The sequence below is a fragment of the Saccostrea cucullata genome, unplaced genomic scaffold (genome assembly GCF_032062105.1).
Source record: "Saccostrea cucullata isolate Sc308-1 unplaced genomic scaffold, CSIRO_AGI_Scuc_v1 ctg1194, whole genome shotgun sequence".
Classification (NCBI taxonomy): domain Eukaryota; kingdom Metazoa; phylum Mollusca; class Bivalvia; order Ostreida; family Ostreidae; genus Saccostrea; species Saccostrea cuccullata.
In genome coordinates this window covers 82,759-102,147 of record NW_026928585.1, presented here as the reverse complement: position 1 = coordinate 102,147, position 19,389 = coordinate 82,759, and the positions used below count along the sequence as shown (strand labels likewise).

The 19,389-nt window shown below is 31.8% G+C and overlaps 1 protein-coding gene and 1 long non-coding RNA gene across 2 annotated transcripts; one reads left to right on the top strand and one right to left on the bottom strand.

Annotated features, from left to right (window-relative positions):
- Positions 1-262: 262 nt before the first annotated feature.
- LOC134278054 (uncharacterized) lies at positions 263-1,555 on the bottom strand. The gene is made up of 3 exons (XR_009994371.1): positions 1,240-1,555; positions 636-762; positions 263-464 (listed from the first exon to the last, which is right to left on the bottom strand). It is a non-coding gene; the product is annotated as an uncharacterized LOC134278054 (long non-coding RNA).
- Positions 1,556-4,602: 3,047 nt separating this feature from the next.
- LOC134278063 (cell adhesion molecule Dscam2-like) lies at positions 4,603-16,404 on the top strand. The gene is made up of 12 exons (XM_062760381.1): positions 4,603-4,677; positions 6,591-6,902; positions 10,022-10,324; positions 10,736-10,800; positions 10,858-11,008; positions 11,761-12,063; positions 12,488-12,613; positions 12,776-12,800; positions 12,949-13,022; positions 13,298-13,333; positions 16,171-16,192; positions 16,320-16,404. The coding sequence occupies exons 1-12, from the start codon at positions 4,611-4,613 to the stop codon at positions 16,402-16,404; spliced, it is 1,569 nt and encodes a 522-aa protein (XP_062616365.1). The 5' UTR covers positions 4,603-4,610.
- Positions 16,405-19,389: the final 2,985 nt, after the last annotated feature.

Genomic DNA, 19,389 nt, shown 5'->3' with positions numbered 1-19,389 from the left:
TTATTACAACGTTATTTTGTATGGTTTTTTTAAACGTTATCATAACGTTTTTCAAAAACATTGTCATGCAATGTTTTGAAAACATTTTTGAAAACGTTTTCAAAACATTTTTAACAACGTTTTCAGAACATTTCTGACATGTTTTAAAGGATTAAAAAAATTCTACAACAAAAAATTATTGTAATTCCTACAGTTTTATTTTGTTGAAACTATTTCACAAATGTAATCCATGAACTCTTTTATACATCCACACAGTCAATAACAGTCTTCTTAACAGAGAAGATTTGTGGTTTAAACTATATATTTCACAAATGTAATCCATGACCTCTTTTTTACATCCACCCAGTCAATAACAGTCTTCTTAACAGAGAAGATTTGACACAATTGAAATTAGGAAAAAAAATCACAATATCTTTCTTCCTTTGGAAATCATCTGTTTGGCACTTGGACTTCTTTGTTTTCTTCTGAAAAAATAAAAATATAGAGAATAACTTTAGAAGATTTAAAAGCTATAAATTGTCATGAATCCGATAAATACAAGGAAAGTGTGTATGTTTTTGGCAACAGTTCTATAAAATATATACTAAATAAATCTATCTCCGTAATACATTCTTGTCTGGAAACTTCAAACATACCTTAAAGAATTAAACTCCGGTAAATCCCTCCAGGACGGTGTGTAGCAAACCTCATTTTGCCTTATTCCTCTCATTAATGTAATCTTTAAAGAGGTACCAAATAATATTTAGTCTTTGCAAACAGCTTCTGTAAATGAAAAATGATCGATATTTATTTTAAGAATTGTAAATTGAGAAATATATACATGACACTGTATATGAATACAAATCATTTTACATTTCCGAAGAAGTATTTAACTAACTCGTTACCCCCCCCCCCCCCCCCACACACACACACACAATTAACCTACTCGCTCTATTTAAATCATGTTTTGAAGCTTTCAATTTAAAAATCTATCTCTAAGCCTGGATTGATTATACTAAAGTACACATTAATAAAGAAAACTCACACTAGACACAGGACATAATACATATGTAAATGCACAATCATGATTAACTTCAATGATCAGTTTACTTCAAAAACAACCAATTCACCGCCTTCAAATATCCAGGTTATATACAATCATTTACACGGAATGATTTAGGCTTATACAAACACATGCAGTTATAATACTATTTCTTAATACATGTATACACAATGAATACAACTTTAAATTCAACATACCATACGGTGATGTAAAATATTCCCTAAATCCTGTTCTTTGTCTTTCAAGAATGCTGCCCGGTTTTTCAAAATCTTGATAAGTTGACCTATATAGATCACGTGGAAATAGTTTGCAGCAAGGAGCGGTTTCATCAGCACTGACCACGGCATCCCGCTGTGTCACTCAATTAACTTTTGATAAACGCATTATTCAGGAGGAAATAACATAAGTGAATAAATGCACAGCAGTACTTTGTTGAACTACATCACATCTTGGAAAAAATACTTTAAAAAGGCTTTTTATACATTTTTTCAATATGTTTTTTTTTTTTAGGAAATCAATGTGGCATATAAAACAATTAAAAAAGAACTGAATAAAAAAACCCACATTTTTGTTTAAATTTATTTTTACTTAATATGCTTTAAAAGATATCACCTAGTAATTAATAACAAACAAACAAAAGAGTAAATGCTAAATGTATATTTTTTAAGAATTGAAATATAGAGATGTACGTTTGTTGTTTCTATAACGTTTTAACGATGTTTTTCAAACATTTTAAGACAATGTTATATTCATGTTTTCTGGTATCATTTGTAATCAGAATTTATAATAAATTTCATTCAATATAAAAAATGAATATTCTTAAAATTTGAGTCAACGTACACAACACACTGTTTATACTCTTAATATCATATTATGAGTTTTTAGAACAGTTTTTCCCAAACAATGGAATGTGAAAACATTTTTATAATGCTTTTCAAGCAATAAAAAATTTATTCTTATTATCATTATAAAAATGTTATGCAAAAATGTTTTCTAAAAACTTCCTTCCAACCAGTATTAAACGTTATGAAAAACATTTTAAAAATGTTTTTGAGAAACGTTTTCTAAAAACGTCATTATAACCTAGATAAAACGTTATAAAAACATTTTTCAAACGTTATGTCAAAAACGTTTTGTAATAACATCCTTACAACCGGAATATAATGTTATGAAAACGTTTTGTGCTACCTGGGATATACCCCCCCCCTCCCACCCCCAACACACACCCCCTCATTTCCCTGAATCTGCCTTTTCACCGATATGATTGGCTAAATTAATACTTATAAAAAATGACATATCAATGCAAATGCCAGAGCACATTTGATGCCCTTTGATAGTAAAGTACTTTAATTATGGATAGATTAGACCTGTATCCTATAAATCATTTCATTTAATCAAAACAAGATAAAGTGAAGATCAAAGTGTATTGTAATCCCTCAAATGAATTTCTACACAGAAATCATCCCATGCAATATCCTATCACTAAAACAGAGATATATCTATATCAATATTCTATAATCAATATTCGTAACTTTTCTTTTCAATACATACACCTGCATATTGTATTCGGTTTAAATTTCCGTATAGGGAATTAGAATGTATTTTAAACGTTAGAGTACTTGAGTAATTAAAATATTTAACTACAGTGTATGCCTGTGCATATGCTTGCAATCCGATTAAATGTAGGATAAAGCATTATTTGTTTATTTGCTATTCTCACGTTTGAGTTGTTTTAAAACCTTAAACTTTAGGTATAAAAAATGATCACTATGCCATGATATCCATATAAACACGTTTTTAAGAGGTATAAATATTATAGAATTCTAGTGTCATGAATTGAAAGTTTACATCAAGAACTTACCTTAGAGGCTTTTGATAAAAATCCTATGGATAAAAATTACAAAATGAAGGAGAAGGGGGTGGGATGAAAATTCAAACAAAGATTTTAACATCAGATGCAAGGCCACATCTAAGGTGCGAAGGGTCTTGTTCAGAATTTGTTTGGGATATAAAGTCGCCGCGGCTGTTTAACACGAATATCAACACCGCATGTACATTGTAGGCTTTAATCGTTTAAATGGATTTTTTCAATATATGACCCATACATAAAAATCTCTATTGAAAACGACGCTTATTCACCTACTAAAAGACACAAATAATGAATCTATTTTTAGGTGACAAACAAACAAGTAATGCCCTTTTTGGCGTATACAAAAGCGACTTTATTATTAAATGTTAAGTTAATGTATCGATACATTTTAATTAAAAAATCACACAAGGGGGGTGTTCGGCGTTGTACATTGTTTACTTATATCGGTATCTACGTACTTTTGCTATGGGATTAATCGAGGTAATTCGGATGGTGAGATATGCCGGAATGTTTACACATAGCTATCATCTTAATTATGTAATAGCAATGAATGAACTTTTAAAGAACAGGCATTAGGTTTTATCATCGTTAAAGGACGGGCCTGTAGATAATGGTATCGCTGAAATCATGAAGGACGTATAGATTTTGTCATAACGTGGACAACAGTTGCACAAAGCATTGTAAATAATTTTTTTGAAAATATCTCTTATATTTGTCTTTGTCTTGCTTGTTATTGTAAATAAACATTTTTGAAAAGATGCCCTAAAGATTTCTTTGGCTTATTTTCAGACAAAATAGTTTTCAAACTTAGCAGCGCATCATATGCGTGTTAAAAATACAAAATTGTTTACTGAATGTACTTGAATAAAAATGAAAATAAATAAAATATTAGAAATAAAGTAATTTCATATACATTTATTGTAAGAATGCACTTCGAAAATACGGAAATTTTTTGATAACTTACGCTGTATTTCAAATTAGAATTTACAAATTGTAATAGGTACTTTTTAAAATGTAAAATAAAATCAAATAATTGTTAGAACTTTTATAAGTTGGAGTCCGCTTAAAAAGATGCAAACGTCCGTTACTCTCTCTCTCTCTCTCTCTCTGGATCCAATGTAAAGAAAGACAACTTCTGCATGCTTAATCAATCCAAAGTCTAAGCAATCAACTGATAATATTATATCTCCCAGATTCAGTAATATTGTGTACGTGGAACATTTTTTTTCCTCTTAACATCATTGAAAGAAAAGCTGTAGAGAATCTCTAAGTGTTTTAGATTTTCCCAATTTCTAAATTTCTATGAATTTTAGAAAGACTTGATTTCAGTTTGCTTGTTTAGTCCATTGGAGGTACGGGAACTGTGAAAATTTGTTGTAATTTATCTTTTAAAACGTCTCAATCGAACTTTTTTTTAAAACCATTTTTTAATGCACTACTATACTATACCTTAATTAGACTAAACCGAAACAAAACTGGACCGAAATATTCAAAAGAAAAGAAAAAAAAAGTGGGCGTGCTTGGATCCCCCTATCTCCCTCCCTTCCGATGTCTCGTAACGGTGTCTTCCCACTGTATTCTAATCTAAAAAAGACTCTGTTTATATGAGGAAATTATATACTAGTATACTTTAAAATGAAAAAAAAAGTTTGTGCGACTTTTTACACCCGGAAGTTTATATATGAAGATAACTTTAGGATGGCTGTCAAGGCATATCTAAATTCTACTTTTTGTGTTATCATTTTTTGTTTGTGTAAATGTGCGGGTAAGTATTGAAAAATTGAAAATAATGTATTGTTTAATTCGACATTTCACACATCGTTGTGAACTTTTGTCCTTTTCAACATTAACCTGCGAATGCTAGATTTTACATATTTGTAACACTTAAGTAAGACCACGAAGTTCACTGTCGCACTATCGAGCATCGAATAAGGATCGCGATCACGATAATGCCAGGGCGTGATATCGACCCAAATTCCGATGATGTGATAGTTAAGTACATGTCTCCATTCCATGCATTTCTTGTTTAATGTCACATGTTACTTCATTTGATTATTTATAGGTATAAAAATTGTAGTTTAAAATATAAAATATATAGATATACCGGAAATTATTCAAGCTCAAAGGTCCAGTACAAAATAGAAGAAGAGCAAATACGGGCCTCCAAAACATCAGAGATAGGATCAAGTGCCGTGGAGGAGAAAGCATACTTTGCCAAACGGTCACACCCGCCTTGTGCTCCTTGTAATAATTGGGAAATAACGAAATATCATTCATCAATCCACTGTGTAAATAATTCACTAAAACTTGGTATGAAAAATTGTCAGTCAGCATTTGACTCAATGATAAATTGTATTTGCTGACAATTAAGGTCATTGTATGGACAATAGTACTTATGAAATATTGACTTCAAATTTTCATTAATATAAACGATGATCAATCCATAGAAGTTTTTTATATAGGGTTTGCTCTTTTACACTTGTTCTACATCAACATTAATTGCAGTTTTATCTGCTTAGCTTTCAACAAAGGATACTAAACTGCAAAATATACTATTTATGTCGTGTTAGGACAATAAAATTAATGTTGAAATGATGAAACTAACTGTGTATAACGCGTACTTTCAGAAGTGAACATTCAAAAAAGATAAATACAAGTAAACATTGATGTAACCATCCATTGTCGCCCGGGAAATATTTAAAGTAAGCAATGGAAATGAGTCTTGATCATCAAACTGCTTTGGTGTGTGTGAAACGGCATGCGTCTAATTGATGGCGACGATAGCCGCGAGCATTTTGAAAACTTACAGTCGGATAAAAATCAAACAAAATCGATACCATTTTAAACTTGATCAATTCCTCATGTAAATGTTGGCTGCATAAAATGTAAATTGAAGTTAGACAAATGTATCACTTATATTCAAAAATGTATTTATTTTCAATTTTAGAATATAAAACATGAACTAGGCAGAGTGCGTTTTTATCCGAGAAGTAAAATTCGATATTCTAAAAAAAAGGATCTGTCGTTTTTTCGATAGTATATGATATGCAACTTTATATATTAAACATGTAAAACTAATTTATTTTTTACGTTTTCATTTTATGGAAGTAAATGTATTATGTGTTTCGTAATTTAGAAAGGGAAAGAACATTCTGATTAACAATATTTTCAATGTTTAGAAAACCTTTAATTCTGATGAATAACTTCTCCCAACCCAATCACCATACACTAACACTTAAACTTATATGTATAGAGCAGCCCGGTCCTCCGGGCTGCAATAACGAGACAAAAATATTTGTTACCTTAACGGATACTTTCATTTTCTTCCTTATCACAGTAGGGCTACGTTACATGTATATATTTGTATATAATTTTCTATACTTTAACTTAAAGTTCCGCAATATTTTGTTCTTCATTGTAAATAAACATGAAGCGTATTTCAGCGAACAAGCAATAATGAATACTGAATTGATAAAACAATTGAAAACTAAGTTAATCACTGTAAAATCAAACACTTTTCATATAGATCATACGTTGATTTCAATTTATAAACACGTTTTGGGGAGTCTATGATCAGTGTTATAGCAATCACTTTTATACGCCTGTAATGACTGTACCTGGTATACTTTTTGATTGAACTACATTATTTTAATTTAACTTTCATCTTACATATTTTAGGCAAACTAACTTTAAGTTCAGCTGAAGTGAGAGAAGGAGAGACCTTAGTATTAACATGCCATTCAACAGAGCCTCTTGGATCGTATACGTTTTACTCTGAGAAAAATGGATTCTTCGACATATACGGCAGTGCTACAGGGAGTTTCAAGAACTGTTACAGTGGACTATCTGGATACTCAATGAGATGTGATTTTGATAACTGGACCTTCAACCTGACAATTCTACAGCCTGTACATAATCAAGTAATCATTTGTAACAGAACTACAGGCCCAGTTCAAATTACAAGCATAAACGCAACAATCTATGTGCAAGGTAAATTAAATGAGTACTTAGATATTTAAGGAACACATTGATTAACTGAATAATTCTTTAAAAACAAGAAGGCAGGGGGAGTGGAGGGGTAACCAACCAACCTAAAAAAAAAAATTCATGCACTTGTTTTTACGTCAAGATCTCAATAAGTGAAAAACTTAGGGTACCTGTAAAGTGCGAAACGAAATAGAAACGAAACGAAACGAAACGAACTGAAACGAAACGAAATCTGCCGAAACGAAACGAAATGTACCGAAACGAAACGAAACCTACCGAAACGAAACGAAATCAAGACGAAACGAAACGAAATCAAAACGAAACCTGTCGAAACGAAACAAACAGAACATATGGTATATTTTTACTTCATTTGATATTTATATAGTTCAAGCACCACAGGCAATTGTTTCGCTTCAAGCTCATACATAGGCGTCGGAAGAAAATTGAAAAGGGGGGGGGGGCTTAACCAACAAAAAAGGTAAACCCCAATTTTCAATGCCTATATAATTTCTTCGCAAAAAAGTGGGGGGCTAACCCCCACCCCCAACCCCGCTTCCGACGCCTATGTCATATTTTGTTAATATCTTACTGAATAATTTACCTACTTAAAAAAGACATCGTTCGCTTCGAGAGAATTTTTTCTTGTCAGTTAAATCGTTTTAGATGTCTCTGGTCGAGCCTCTTTATTGCAAGCCACTCATTTCTTCCTCGAAAATTACCTCGATAGAATAGGACCGTATGTACGTAGAAAGGATACACAAGATTTCGGTTGGAGTTATATGTATAATTGAACGATAAAACCAGACACCTCGGAATGGAATACTAAATACGAGGGGCTATCAAAAAGTTCGTGGACTAGCGCCATAAAATTAAAACCGCTTTAATAGATACATGAACGAATTTTAAAATATCTGGTTATCATCATCTTTTCTATCTATAGAATAAATCACAAATCATAAATTTTATTTTTGATTAAAATAGTAATGTTTTTGTAAGCAATGGTATGTCCATGCGGTGCAACCTCGAAAATGACGTTTTTTCTACCTAAGTATAACTATAAGAAAAACTGTTGTGATTTGAACATTTGACATCCAAAAGTCCCGTTAATTCAGGGATGTTTTGGGACACTATTGTTCCATAAAATATTAAATTTTTACCTCATTCTGGAAGTTCTATGAAATTTTATCGTAAATTTTACATGGAGAATCCACACAAATGTTGCCTTGAAAATGACGTCAAACGAGGGAGGGGTTTCCTTTTCCACCACTCTATCAATTTTTGCCCCTGGAAAAACTGGTATACACATAGGAAATGTTTAAACTGGCTAAGAAGAAATAATATGCATCCAGATTACTTGATTTTTAATGCCAAAATAGATTCAAAGAGAAAAGGAATGCACGGTTTATGTCGATTTGTAGTCAAGTGTGAAAAATCAATCACGTCAAAAAATGACGTTGATCGTGTGTTGTAGATATTGAACTCCAAAAAGCAAAATATGCTGGCACAATCAAGCAAGGATCTCTGCCATGTTATAAACCCATTTGCAATAGTATATGCATTGAAAGCCGCTGCTCATGGCATTGTAAAGTCATATAAACAAGACGGATTAAAGTCCTTACTCAGCTCCAGGGAACCTCATAAAAATAAGTATGAGGTAGAAGAAGCAGACATTGAAAAACAATGACGTTGTCGGACGTCATAAAACTAAACGGAGACGGCGCCGGGTGATGATATAATGTCCTTTTCATTTTATGATAATTTGGGAAATAATGATCGTATCAAGCTAAAATTCTCAACATTTCTTTATTTTTTGTAGTTTTATGTTCCATGAAAATTTTGTAAGCTCAGACTACATAGTACTAATTTTATAGCCTCAGTCCACGAACTTTTTGATAACCCCTCGTACTCTAAGTCTCTGGTTTATCCTATGTTTTAAGACATTCGCAAAACAAAAGAAAAGTGAACTTTAATTCGACCCGTAGATAAACGAGCCTTTACATGTAACACATCAATTTTGATAGATATTAGTATATTGTAATATGGACTGAAAATAAGAGTAAGATATAAAAATTTGAAAATACTACACATATTGAAATTATACATGCATAGTACGCTCGTGCATATTTGCAGCTGGCAAACATGTAAATACATCATTAGACTGAGAAGGGAGCCTAATGTATCGGTAATTGAATTTTATATTACTGTAACAAGTGCTTGAACTATATAAATTGTATGTGAAGCAAAAAGGGATCCACATGCAGTTACACATATATAATTATATACATGTACCTTGATTTGAAAAAAACCCAAAACATTTTGATAGTTTCGTTTCGTTTCGGTGGGTTTCGTTTTGATTTCGTTTCGTTTCGTCTTGATTTCGTTTCGTTTCGGTAGGTTTCATTTCGTTTCGGTACATTTCGTTTCGTTTCGTTTCTATTTCGTTTCGCACTTTACAGGTACCCAAAAACTTATACAATAATTTTTAACCTCATGACCTTGCGGTTTGTCAAACTCCTGAAAGGAAAAAAACCCTGGCCTTAACTTTGGTTGATTAGACAATAATTTTGATCGTATGTTTTTGCACTCAAATGTCAAGACAGATCATGCTATTATTTTCACGTATACATTGAGAAAACAAAAACTTACTGAATTCACTTTACGATGTTTGGCCTCGTAACTTTTTTTTCCTAAGTTTGACTTTCAAACAAAATAAACCTTGACACTGAATAAAGTTAAAGACTTTAAAAAATAATTGTTAAATGATCAGAAATTTTGGTGCTCTCTGATTGGTCTAAACGCCTTTTCCTGGGATGTACCTCAGAGTGAGTTCACCTCATATGACGTTCTGGGGGATTTATTCGGCTTTTCCCTCTTGACCAACCATAGATTTGCTTACAGTTTTTATCGACCAATCAGATTGCGTTTTTCAAAACATGTGTCGGTGTGAATGTAAACATGTCAGACTGTTATATCACTGTATTCACTACTAAGACCCGCAAGCGACCTACCATGATAGCTTTCTGAATGTGCTTGTTCATTTTCATTAACACACAGCAAATTTAAAAGTTGCATTCAGTTTCAAACATGGGTACACAGAATCAACAAAATGCTTATTTTTGTAGTGCCTGTCAAAAGTATAACACTGTCTACACCTTCTACGATAAATGTTGTGTCAGCGAATAGCTATACCTTCACCTGTAAAACATTTGGTTCCAGACCTGCAGCAGAAATTTCGTGGCACTTTGACACTTCGACTCTTGCAGGAAACAATACAGTGATATCAGAAAATGAATCTAAATTTGAAGTTACCAGCATTTTAACTCTAATATTAACAAAGGAAGATCAAGGCAAGGTTGTATACTGTAGTTCAAACATTGTTGGAGAAATACCATTGGAATCAACTAAAACCTTTTTGAATGTGCTTTGTAAGTACTCGGTAGCTATCTATCTTTTATTTTTGAAACATTCTTTTTACTAATTTGCTTTCAATTTAAAAGATTTTATATCTAAATCATATATGAAAATCTGCATTCGTACTTTCAATGTAGAATAGATAACACCAAAAAAAGAAAACATTGATATCAGTTTTGTACTATCGAAGCTAAATTAGCTTTTCTTACTTTTTGTATCATACATTTTAAAGTAATGAACTCACATTTTGTCTTGACGAAAGCTTCGACAGACCTTCTACACTACACTCTTATTAAGCTGTTTTTAACTCTACAATCTGCATGATGATATCTGACTTGTAGGATTATACATCCCTTCAGATATCTGACTTGTAGGTTAAAACACTCTTTTAGATATCTAACTTGTATGATTATACATCCTTTTAGATATATCAGAGGTTCAAATGATGCCAGGCAATAGTCTTAATATAGTGGCAGGGCAGAAGCTGACAGTGATTAGTTGTTATGTTGAGAGTGCAAACACAGAGGTCAACCTAACATACAGATAGATGAAAAATAATGGCTACAACACCTCTTTGATTTCTACAAATCAGCTTTATTTGATTAAACATGCCAGAGTTAAAGATAGTGGTAGATATTCTTGTTCAGTCTGTAACGCTGCAGGGAGCTCTAGTAGTTTTATTGACGTTAACGTCCAAAGTAAGTGTGCTTAATAGCATATATGAAATAAATTAGAACAAACAAGAGATCTACTTTTTAAGATGTATCACTTGGATATCCCATATACAAAAAAAATAATAATTTTAAAATCAAGATAAGAATAAATTCCAGACAACAAGGTTTTTATCAATCAAAGGTCTACCTTTTAAAAACATTTTAATGTTCTACCTGAAAATCAAAATTATATTTCACTATATTTAACGAATTTATGTCATTAGAAGGACTAAAATTAAATTATGAAACCAAAAAGACTTAATTCATTACCCTTATCATTGACAAAGTTCTTCTTAACACTCTGAAAACAGAATTCAGAAAAAAAGATTATATGTGTTATCTCAAATACGAGATTTTATCCCTTTGCATTTATATGTTGTTAAGAGGAAGGGTTGATATATTTGTATTGTAATAATTCCTAACAAATTGTGCACATGGTCTTTTTTGGTCAGGAACAAATTGCAGTTTTACACTAAAACAGAAAAAAAATGTATACTTTGTTAATCAAAAAAGCATGGAATGTCAATGCTCCTTTTCTAAATACTGTTGCCATTTTTAGAGGGTGAAAAAGAAAAATAGTCTTTCCAGTTTCAACTGGCAATTCATGATCAAAGTCACTTGGAATTGAATGGAAAAAACAATGCATGGATTCGTTGAAACATTGAAACATGAAGAAAAAATGTTAACAAAATGCAGATTGATACTAAATTAAAATTGAATTTTGCTTTCAATTTCAGATAAACCATTTCCTCCTATGATCATACAGGTTTTCTGTAAGACTAGATCCGCCTATATCTCATTTATGTCATCTTATCTCGGTGGTGAGGGTAAACTGGTTTTGCAGTATAGTAAAGTTGATGACAAATATGAAAATGCGACTGTTGAGGTTCTGAATAAAACCCAGCCTGAAATAAATACCTACAAAGTCCTGAATTTGTCACCTGGAACGGAGTACACATTTAGAATTTTGGCTTCTAATTTCTATGGTATGACATCATCAAAGAGGCAAACATGTTCTACAGGCATCGTTGCACAAGCAGGTATACTTCTTTTTGTCATTAATTTTAATGTACAGCCGTAAGCATGGTTTAACTAACAGAAAACATTGTAAATAACAGAAAAAGTAATCAATTTAATGCAAAATTAATAAAGTATTACAAATGGTACAGATATGTAGAAACATCATTGTACGCGGGGCACCAGTGTTTGTGGATTTCGTTTGTCATCCCTGTCCATGAACTTAAATATACACAATTAGATTCTGTCAATATATATGTATCATGTATATATATCTTCTTTATATGTAAGTTTTCTATGAAATAACTTCCATATGAACCTATAAAATTTTGCTTGCCAAGGAACATCAACCCCCACGATTTTAAATAATTCCACATCAATAAACATAAACTATGCATATATGTAAATTACATATGAAAAAATGATCGTGAGCTTTAAACATGACAGAAAGAGAAAAAAGCTGTGAAATGGAGTCGGTCATTGGAGGAACATTGGGAAGTATTCTTTTTATAGTTATTTTGCTTCTTTGTGCAACTGTCCTGTTTAACCTAAGGAGTCGAAGGATTAATAAAGGTATATTATAAGACTTCCTTTCAAGGATATTTATAAAAAGTTTTCTTAGGGATTTCCCTTGAAATAAATTATAAATGTTTTACTATGCTAGTACTTTTGAACAAAGGGAGTAAACAGGGGAAAATTGCTTCAATTTATAAAAAAACCCCACTTTTTTTGCAGGCAAAAGCGATCCAGCAACTAGCAGGTAAATTGAAGCAATCGTTATACATTATCATATTAAAGGTATAATTGTGATTTATATGAATAAAATTAATTTTATACTGAATCATGATTAGCGGAACGCAAAAAATTATATAGTAATATATTTTTGTTTAAATGATCATTTGAATAAGAACAAATGATGCCAGTTATGTTGATCAAGCTTTACCAAGTAAAGACCATCATTATCAAGGATTTTCCACCAAAGGTAACATGTATCAATTTTCTGCAAATTAGATATTAATAAATTATTTCCATGTCAGTTAAATAAGGCTATGAATATTTTTTTTCTTTTTTGTCCTTATGTATGCATCTAGTAATATTCTCACAATGTCAGTAAAAGTAATCCCCATTAAACCATCTTTAAAAAACAAAAATGAAAACGTTTTTGAAGAAAAAGGCATTTAATTTCATTTTAAGGTTTCGCTTGTAAAATATTAATCCGATACATTTGCACTTTATAAGGTCACGTTTTTATTTTAGAAATGATGATAACAAATACATATGAAAAGATTGAAGGTAAATAAATGAATTTACTTCCAAAAACATGTACATATACAATTTACATTTACGGTTTAAGGAAATAATACTTTAGTTGATCAATTGATTTATTCATTTATTTATTCATTCCTTGTTTCTTCAATATGGAGATATATAAATTATACATGGACAATTAAATAGATAAAAAAAACAGTATATTTAAACAGACATAAACATACAAAAATTAATATAAAAATATATTTATAGAACCTTTCCAAGTGATTAAAGAGAGAGGTGAAAAAAATAACTTCCAAAATTGAGGTGCCTTTAAACATGTATAATTTGTGATTAACAATTACAATTTAAAGAAATAAATTCTTTTATTTCCTATCTAGCTTGTAACACGAGCTTTGATTGGTTACAAAGTCGGGTGTAAATATCCGTGCACCCGACTTGAGCCGGGTGTAAATAAAACGTGACGTCACAATGCATGTCTATCTACACGCACGAAAAAAAAAAATAAAAACAAAATACAAATGAAATGGGGAAAAGTAGGATAAATAATCTATTCTTCTAAATAATAATACAAATAAAAATCCTTGTATTGTAATAATGATCTGTTAAAATTTCACACAAAATAAAAGAAATCAATTGATAATTAACTAGAACTTTTTTCTTTCGAGTATATATACAAAGCGAAATAACTCTTTCAATCATCGTCTGCGAAAATGGCGAAAAGATTTGCCTCACATACTCCGTCGGAAATAATAGAAAAACGGGCCAATGTTGTGCCAAAAAATACCATTGAAGGGAACCAAAAAAGCGCAAAAATGTTGAGGGATTACCTAAAAGAAAAAAAACAAGCCTTGGATTTCGAAAACTTTGACGCTCATCAATTGAACGAAGTTCTTTCTCACTTTTACTTAGACTTGCGAAAGATTGACGGAGAATTGTATAAATCTACATATCAGAAAATACACGGTATGGATTAATTCGGTATTTAAAAGCTCCACCTTTCTTAAAAACATGTGATATAATAAAAGTTCCAGAGTTTTATTCATGTAACGAGAGTTTCAAAACAGCCATGGCCGAGTTGAAAAAAGAAGGAAGGGGGGATGTGGAACACTATCCCTGCATAGAGGATTGTGACATTAAAAAACTATATAATAGTGTGCATTTATCGACCGAAACTCCTTGTGGACTACTCAATAAAGTCCAAATGGACATAAGACTTTATTTTTGTCGAAGGGGATTAGAAAATATGGCACAGATGACGAAAGATACATTTTGTGTTTCCACTGATCCGAACACTGGACTGAGATACGTAAAAAAAGCCAAAGATGAACTGGTAAAAAATAGAAGATCGAATGAAAAAGAAAATTTTGGAGGCTGTATGGTTGAAAATAAAGACTCACCTCTTTGTCCAGTTGCATCCTTTCAGAAATATATAATGAAACTAAATCCGGAAAATACCCGACTGTGGCAGCGACCTCGAGAAACATTCCTAGATAGTGACCCCATATGGTACACAAAACAGCCTTGTGGAAAAGATTCCCTTAGTTCTTTCATGTCAAAACTCAGCAAAAAGTGTGACCTCTCCCGAATTTATACAAACCACTCAATCAGGGTTACCGGAACTAGCATCCTTTTTAAAAACAACTTCGTTGATTCGCAAATCATGTCCGTAACGGGCCACAAATCGGTGAACTCCCTTGCTGTGTACCACCGAGTTTCGGAACATGAAAAATTGCAAATGAGCAGGGCAATACAAAACACTGTCAACACCGAGCAACCATGTTTACCAGCACCACCGATCATTCCTATGTTACCCGCCCCGCCTACTCAAAATGACCTCAGCATTGTGTCGAGCGACACCGCATCAGGGGGCGACAATCTTCAATTGCAAGGTGTAAACATTGATGATCTTTTTGATGACATGTATGAAGAACGGTCACAAATATCAAGCATGGTATCCATGAATATTTACATTTCCAATGTCTTTGTCTGAGATAAAATTACCAAATGTAAATGTAATTGATTTCCTCATGAATGTTCTTTGGCGCGGTTCCAAAAAAACCACGTGCAGGGCGGGACAACACCTAGAGAGAAGCAGGCTTGGAGCCCGTGGATTGGCGGAATCATAGCATGTAAATATAAGGAATAACTGTCAGATTTTTCAAATTCATGAAGATGATCAATGGATTGGCTTGTGTGATAATTTTATGCATAAACACCATAGACATTTATGCATATTATATCACGCAAACCAATCCATTGATCACTTCATGAATTCGAAAAATAAGACATTTATTCCTTAAATAAAACTACAGTAAATGTTCAACAAAGACAAGCAAATTTTGCACCTGCCCCAGAGAGCATTTTCCAGAACTGTTCAATTGGTACTGTTCAAATCATTTACAAGTCGTAATTTTGAAAAGAACTAAACGGACTTTAATTTCAGTGTTCATAATTTTTGATTAATTAAAGATGTTGGTTAAATTTAAAATTGACTTTATTGTTTTGATTTTTATACACAGCTCAAAGATCACATGTTCTGACGAGTACATAAAAACGCAGGAATACATAAATATTTTGAAAGTGTTATACACCCTTGTTTTGACATTAGAAATAAATTTATTTGTTTTACATAGGAAATAAATTCATTATCCAGGTTCAATCAAGGGTGTACGGGGATTTACCCCGGTTTTTATTCCATACACCCTGAGGCCTTCGGCCTTCGGCCTCAGGGTGTATGGAATAAAACCCGGGGTAAATCCCCGTACACCCTTGATTGAACCTGGATAACTAATATGGTCCATTGTTTAAGTAGTTTTTATATTAATAATAAATTTGTCTGTATTTTCTGTTTCAAACAGAATGTCATGAGAAAGAGAAAAGGTAAAACATTTAGTATTATAATAATTAACAGTTACAGTTTACAAGAGATAAAATAAGTAATAGTTTACACGTTATGAAATTTAGATTAGATAATATTTAATATAAGATAGAATATGTTATGTTGAAGATCTGTATATATGGAATTAACACATCCGAGTATACAAGAAGAACAATACATGAACAGAACAGGTGACACAGGTACGTTAACTTAACGGCCGAATTTATTTGCTGTATTATATTAATTAAATTTTTTTTCTTTCATAGCTACATATACTGTACGTTCTATCAAACATGTCGACGCCCGCAGTGGTAAGAGCTTCTGCTCTATAGTTGCAAAGTTAGGAGTCGATCCTTACCTCGCGGGTTCGAATCCCACTGTGAAGACCATTCCATCGAATGAGACCGTATAAACCGAGGTCCCGTGTCGCATTACGTGATGGCAATGACCCTGAGTGCCGAATATAGGACATACTTTGCAGCTGTCCACCAGCACGCGGTGGCGTCTACACACGAGTGAAGAATTCTCGAGAGGGACGATTAACAACAATCAATAAATCCTATTAAATACATGTGCTACTTTACATTATGTCCCCCACATCCAGTACTGAACTTCATCTTAACATCATTCCATATCAAAACTAGGTTAGGGTTAGGGAATACAACCTTAATAAATAGTAGTTGTTTCTTGCTTAACATTACAGTTGTAAAGGGTTTGTAATCTCTTCGCTGTAATCATATTTTTCATACATCTTTTGCATTATGAAGAAGATATTTTAAACGAAAACAAATAATGCTGATGCCTAATGTTTTATTTAACTTCAAGAACCAAGGGATAATTATTATCAAAATCAAACAAACGAATTTTAAAACGGAATTGATTTTTTTTTACCAACCATTAAATGATTATTTTCATTTTTTTCAGGTGGAGAGTACTCCGACATTCAGTAGTTTATGAAAGAAAAAAAAATGAAATACGGAAAATGTTTGAAAATCTATGCAGTTTTTTTTTTCGAACGAAAACGTCAGTCATATGACAGGAAGATAACAGTAAAAATTATGCACGCAACAGATAACTCTTATGAGTCATATTTTTCTTCATCAAACGTCCATGGAAATCACCTGTTGTTCCAGGAACAGTTAAGGATATACGATCCTCAGCCAGGGAGGATAACTCTTTGATTTATAAATTTAATTCAAAAAGTCTTAAAATAAAGCTTGAAATTGAAATTTTTCATCCAACAATTTTCATTTTATGTCTCTACGTGTGATTCAATGTTATTTAAAGTTTTAACAAACGTTTTTCAAAAAGTTGACATTTGTACCTCATTAAATGAAGTAAAACCTGCATATTTAAAAAAAATCAAATTTCTTTTAATTTAGCCTTAGTTACCAATGTTTATAAGCATGATTTGAAATTAGAAGTGATTTACGGTGTTTTCTTTGAAAGGAAACACTTCATACACTATGCATTATGAAACAATGGAAGTAATTAGGAGAAAGTAAAGACCAAATAAGTGTAAAATTCATGCAATTTTCTTTAAAAGCCTGGATACCTATGATTTTTATTCCTAAAATGTATTTCTTGATCAATTATCAATTTAGAAATACGCAGTAGGTAGTTCAAATCGCATTTCCTGATTATTATTTGAGATTTACTAATTTTCTCTATATAATATGATTAAATTTAAAGATGAAGTTTAAAGAAACACAGTGGGTAAATACATTTAAATTTGAGAATTTAGAGACATCTTTGTGAGCATTTTCAAATACTCAATGCCTGATTTTCAGAACCTGAGGATCGGATAACCTTAATTAAAATTATTTTTTAATTTAATAAATCTCATAATAAAGTTTGAGCTTTGTTGTACCAATTTTCATTGAAAGCAAGATCCCTGTAGCAGTAGTTGTTGACAAGAAACAGATCCCTGTCTTCTCATTGACCCAAACTGCCAAGGGGACAAAACCTACTTTTAAAGAAAGTAATGGCGTCTAAATATGAATAAAAAATTCTAAAGCGACGTTTAATCAAACAAAAGTCCCATTGATATAGTTGTAAAAAGATATGAAAGTAAAGGTCAACACATTTCGATTAAAAGGAAAAAGAAATCATTACTACTTAAGCAATTAGTACGAAAGCATGTTATAAGGGTTACCTTGAAAAATTAATTATTTGTGTTAAACGGCGATTTAAAATGGATTTCTTTTTTCTATACCTAGACGTTGATTATACTTTGAGTTTACTTCAGTATTTTAAATCGACTTCGATCCAAAACGGCTCGAAAGAATGTAAGTAATAGCTGATCAGAACGGTCTGATATTAGACTACCTACACACAAGCTTATCACTGTCAATTATAATCATATTGTAATTTTACAAATGAACCTAATATTTTAATGAAAAGCAATCCTTGTATGATCTGTTTTTGTTTGTTTTTACCGCTTTTCCTCTTATTGAGGTCATTCTGCTATCCGACTGACTTCTGCAGAATTAATCCTTTAATCTCGGCAACTACATGTACGACCTTTGAGAATCATAAGGGATCTTTTTTATGAAAATACCTGTGACACTGTACATGTGCCTCGGATTATGCGGTCTCATCTGCAGTTAAATTCGAACCCATGACGTTAGGATTTAATCCCTACTTCGCGATGCTAGAGCAAACACTTTTCAACTACGCAAACCGGACGACCCCAGTTTGTTATGAAGTCAATAGAAAGTGCTGCAAAAAGTAAAAAAAAATAGCAAAATTCTAATATAATTATATGTTTGATCAACTTATCAAATATGGTGATTAACTTTAAGTAGAGATTTTTGTAGGTACAATTTATCTTATATGTACTTGTATTTTATTAGTTGTTTGAGTTTTTTTACTACACATACAGTCTGTTTAGCAACGTTCCTTTAGACGATTTACATGAAAACTTCTTATAAAATTTCTACGACAATTAAACATTTATTCAACATATGTGCAAAATCAAACAAAATAACAAGGAATCCTACTTAGATTCTGAATTGAGTTAAGCAGTGTAAGGTTTCGATATTTATATATAAATAGCTATTTAAGAAATCATCTTAGACATGGATTAATATGGGTAACGGTAAGTAATCAAATCTCAAAAAGCCGAAAGAGCCAATTGTTGGTCTGATCACGTTTATGTAGACATTAATGTTTAAATAGAAGATTTAGATTGAAATCT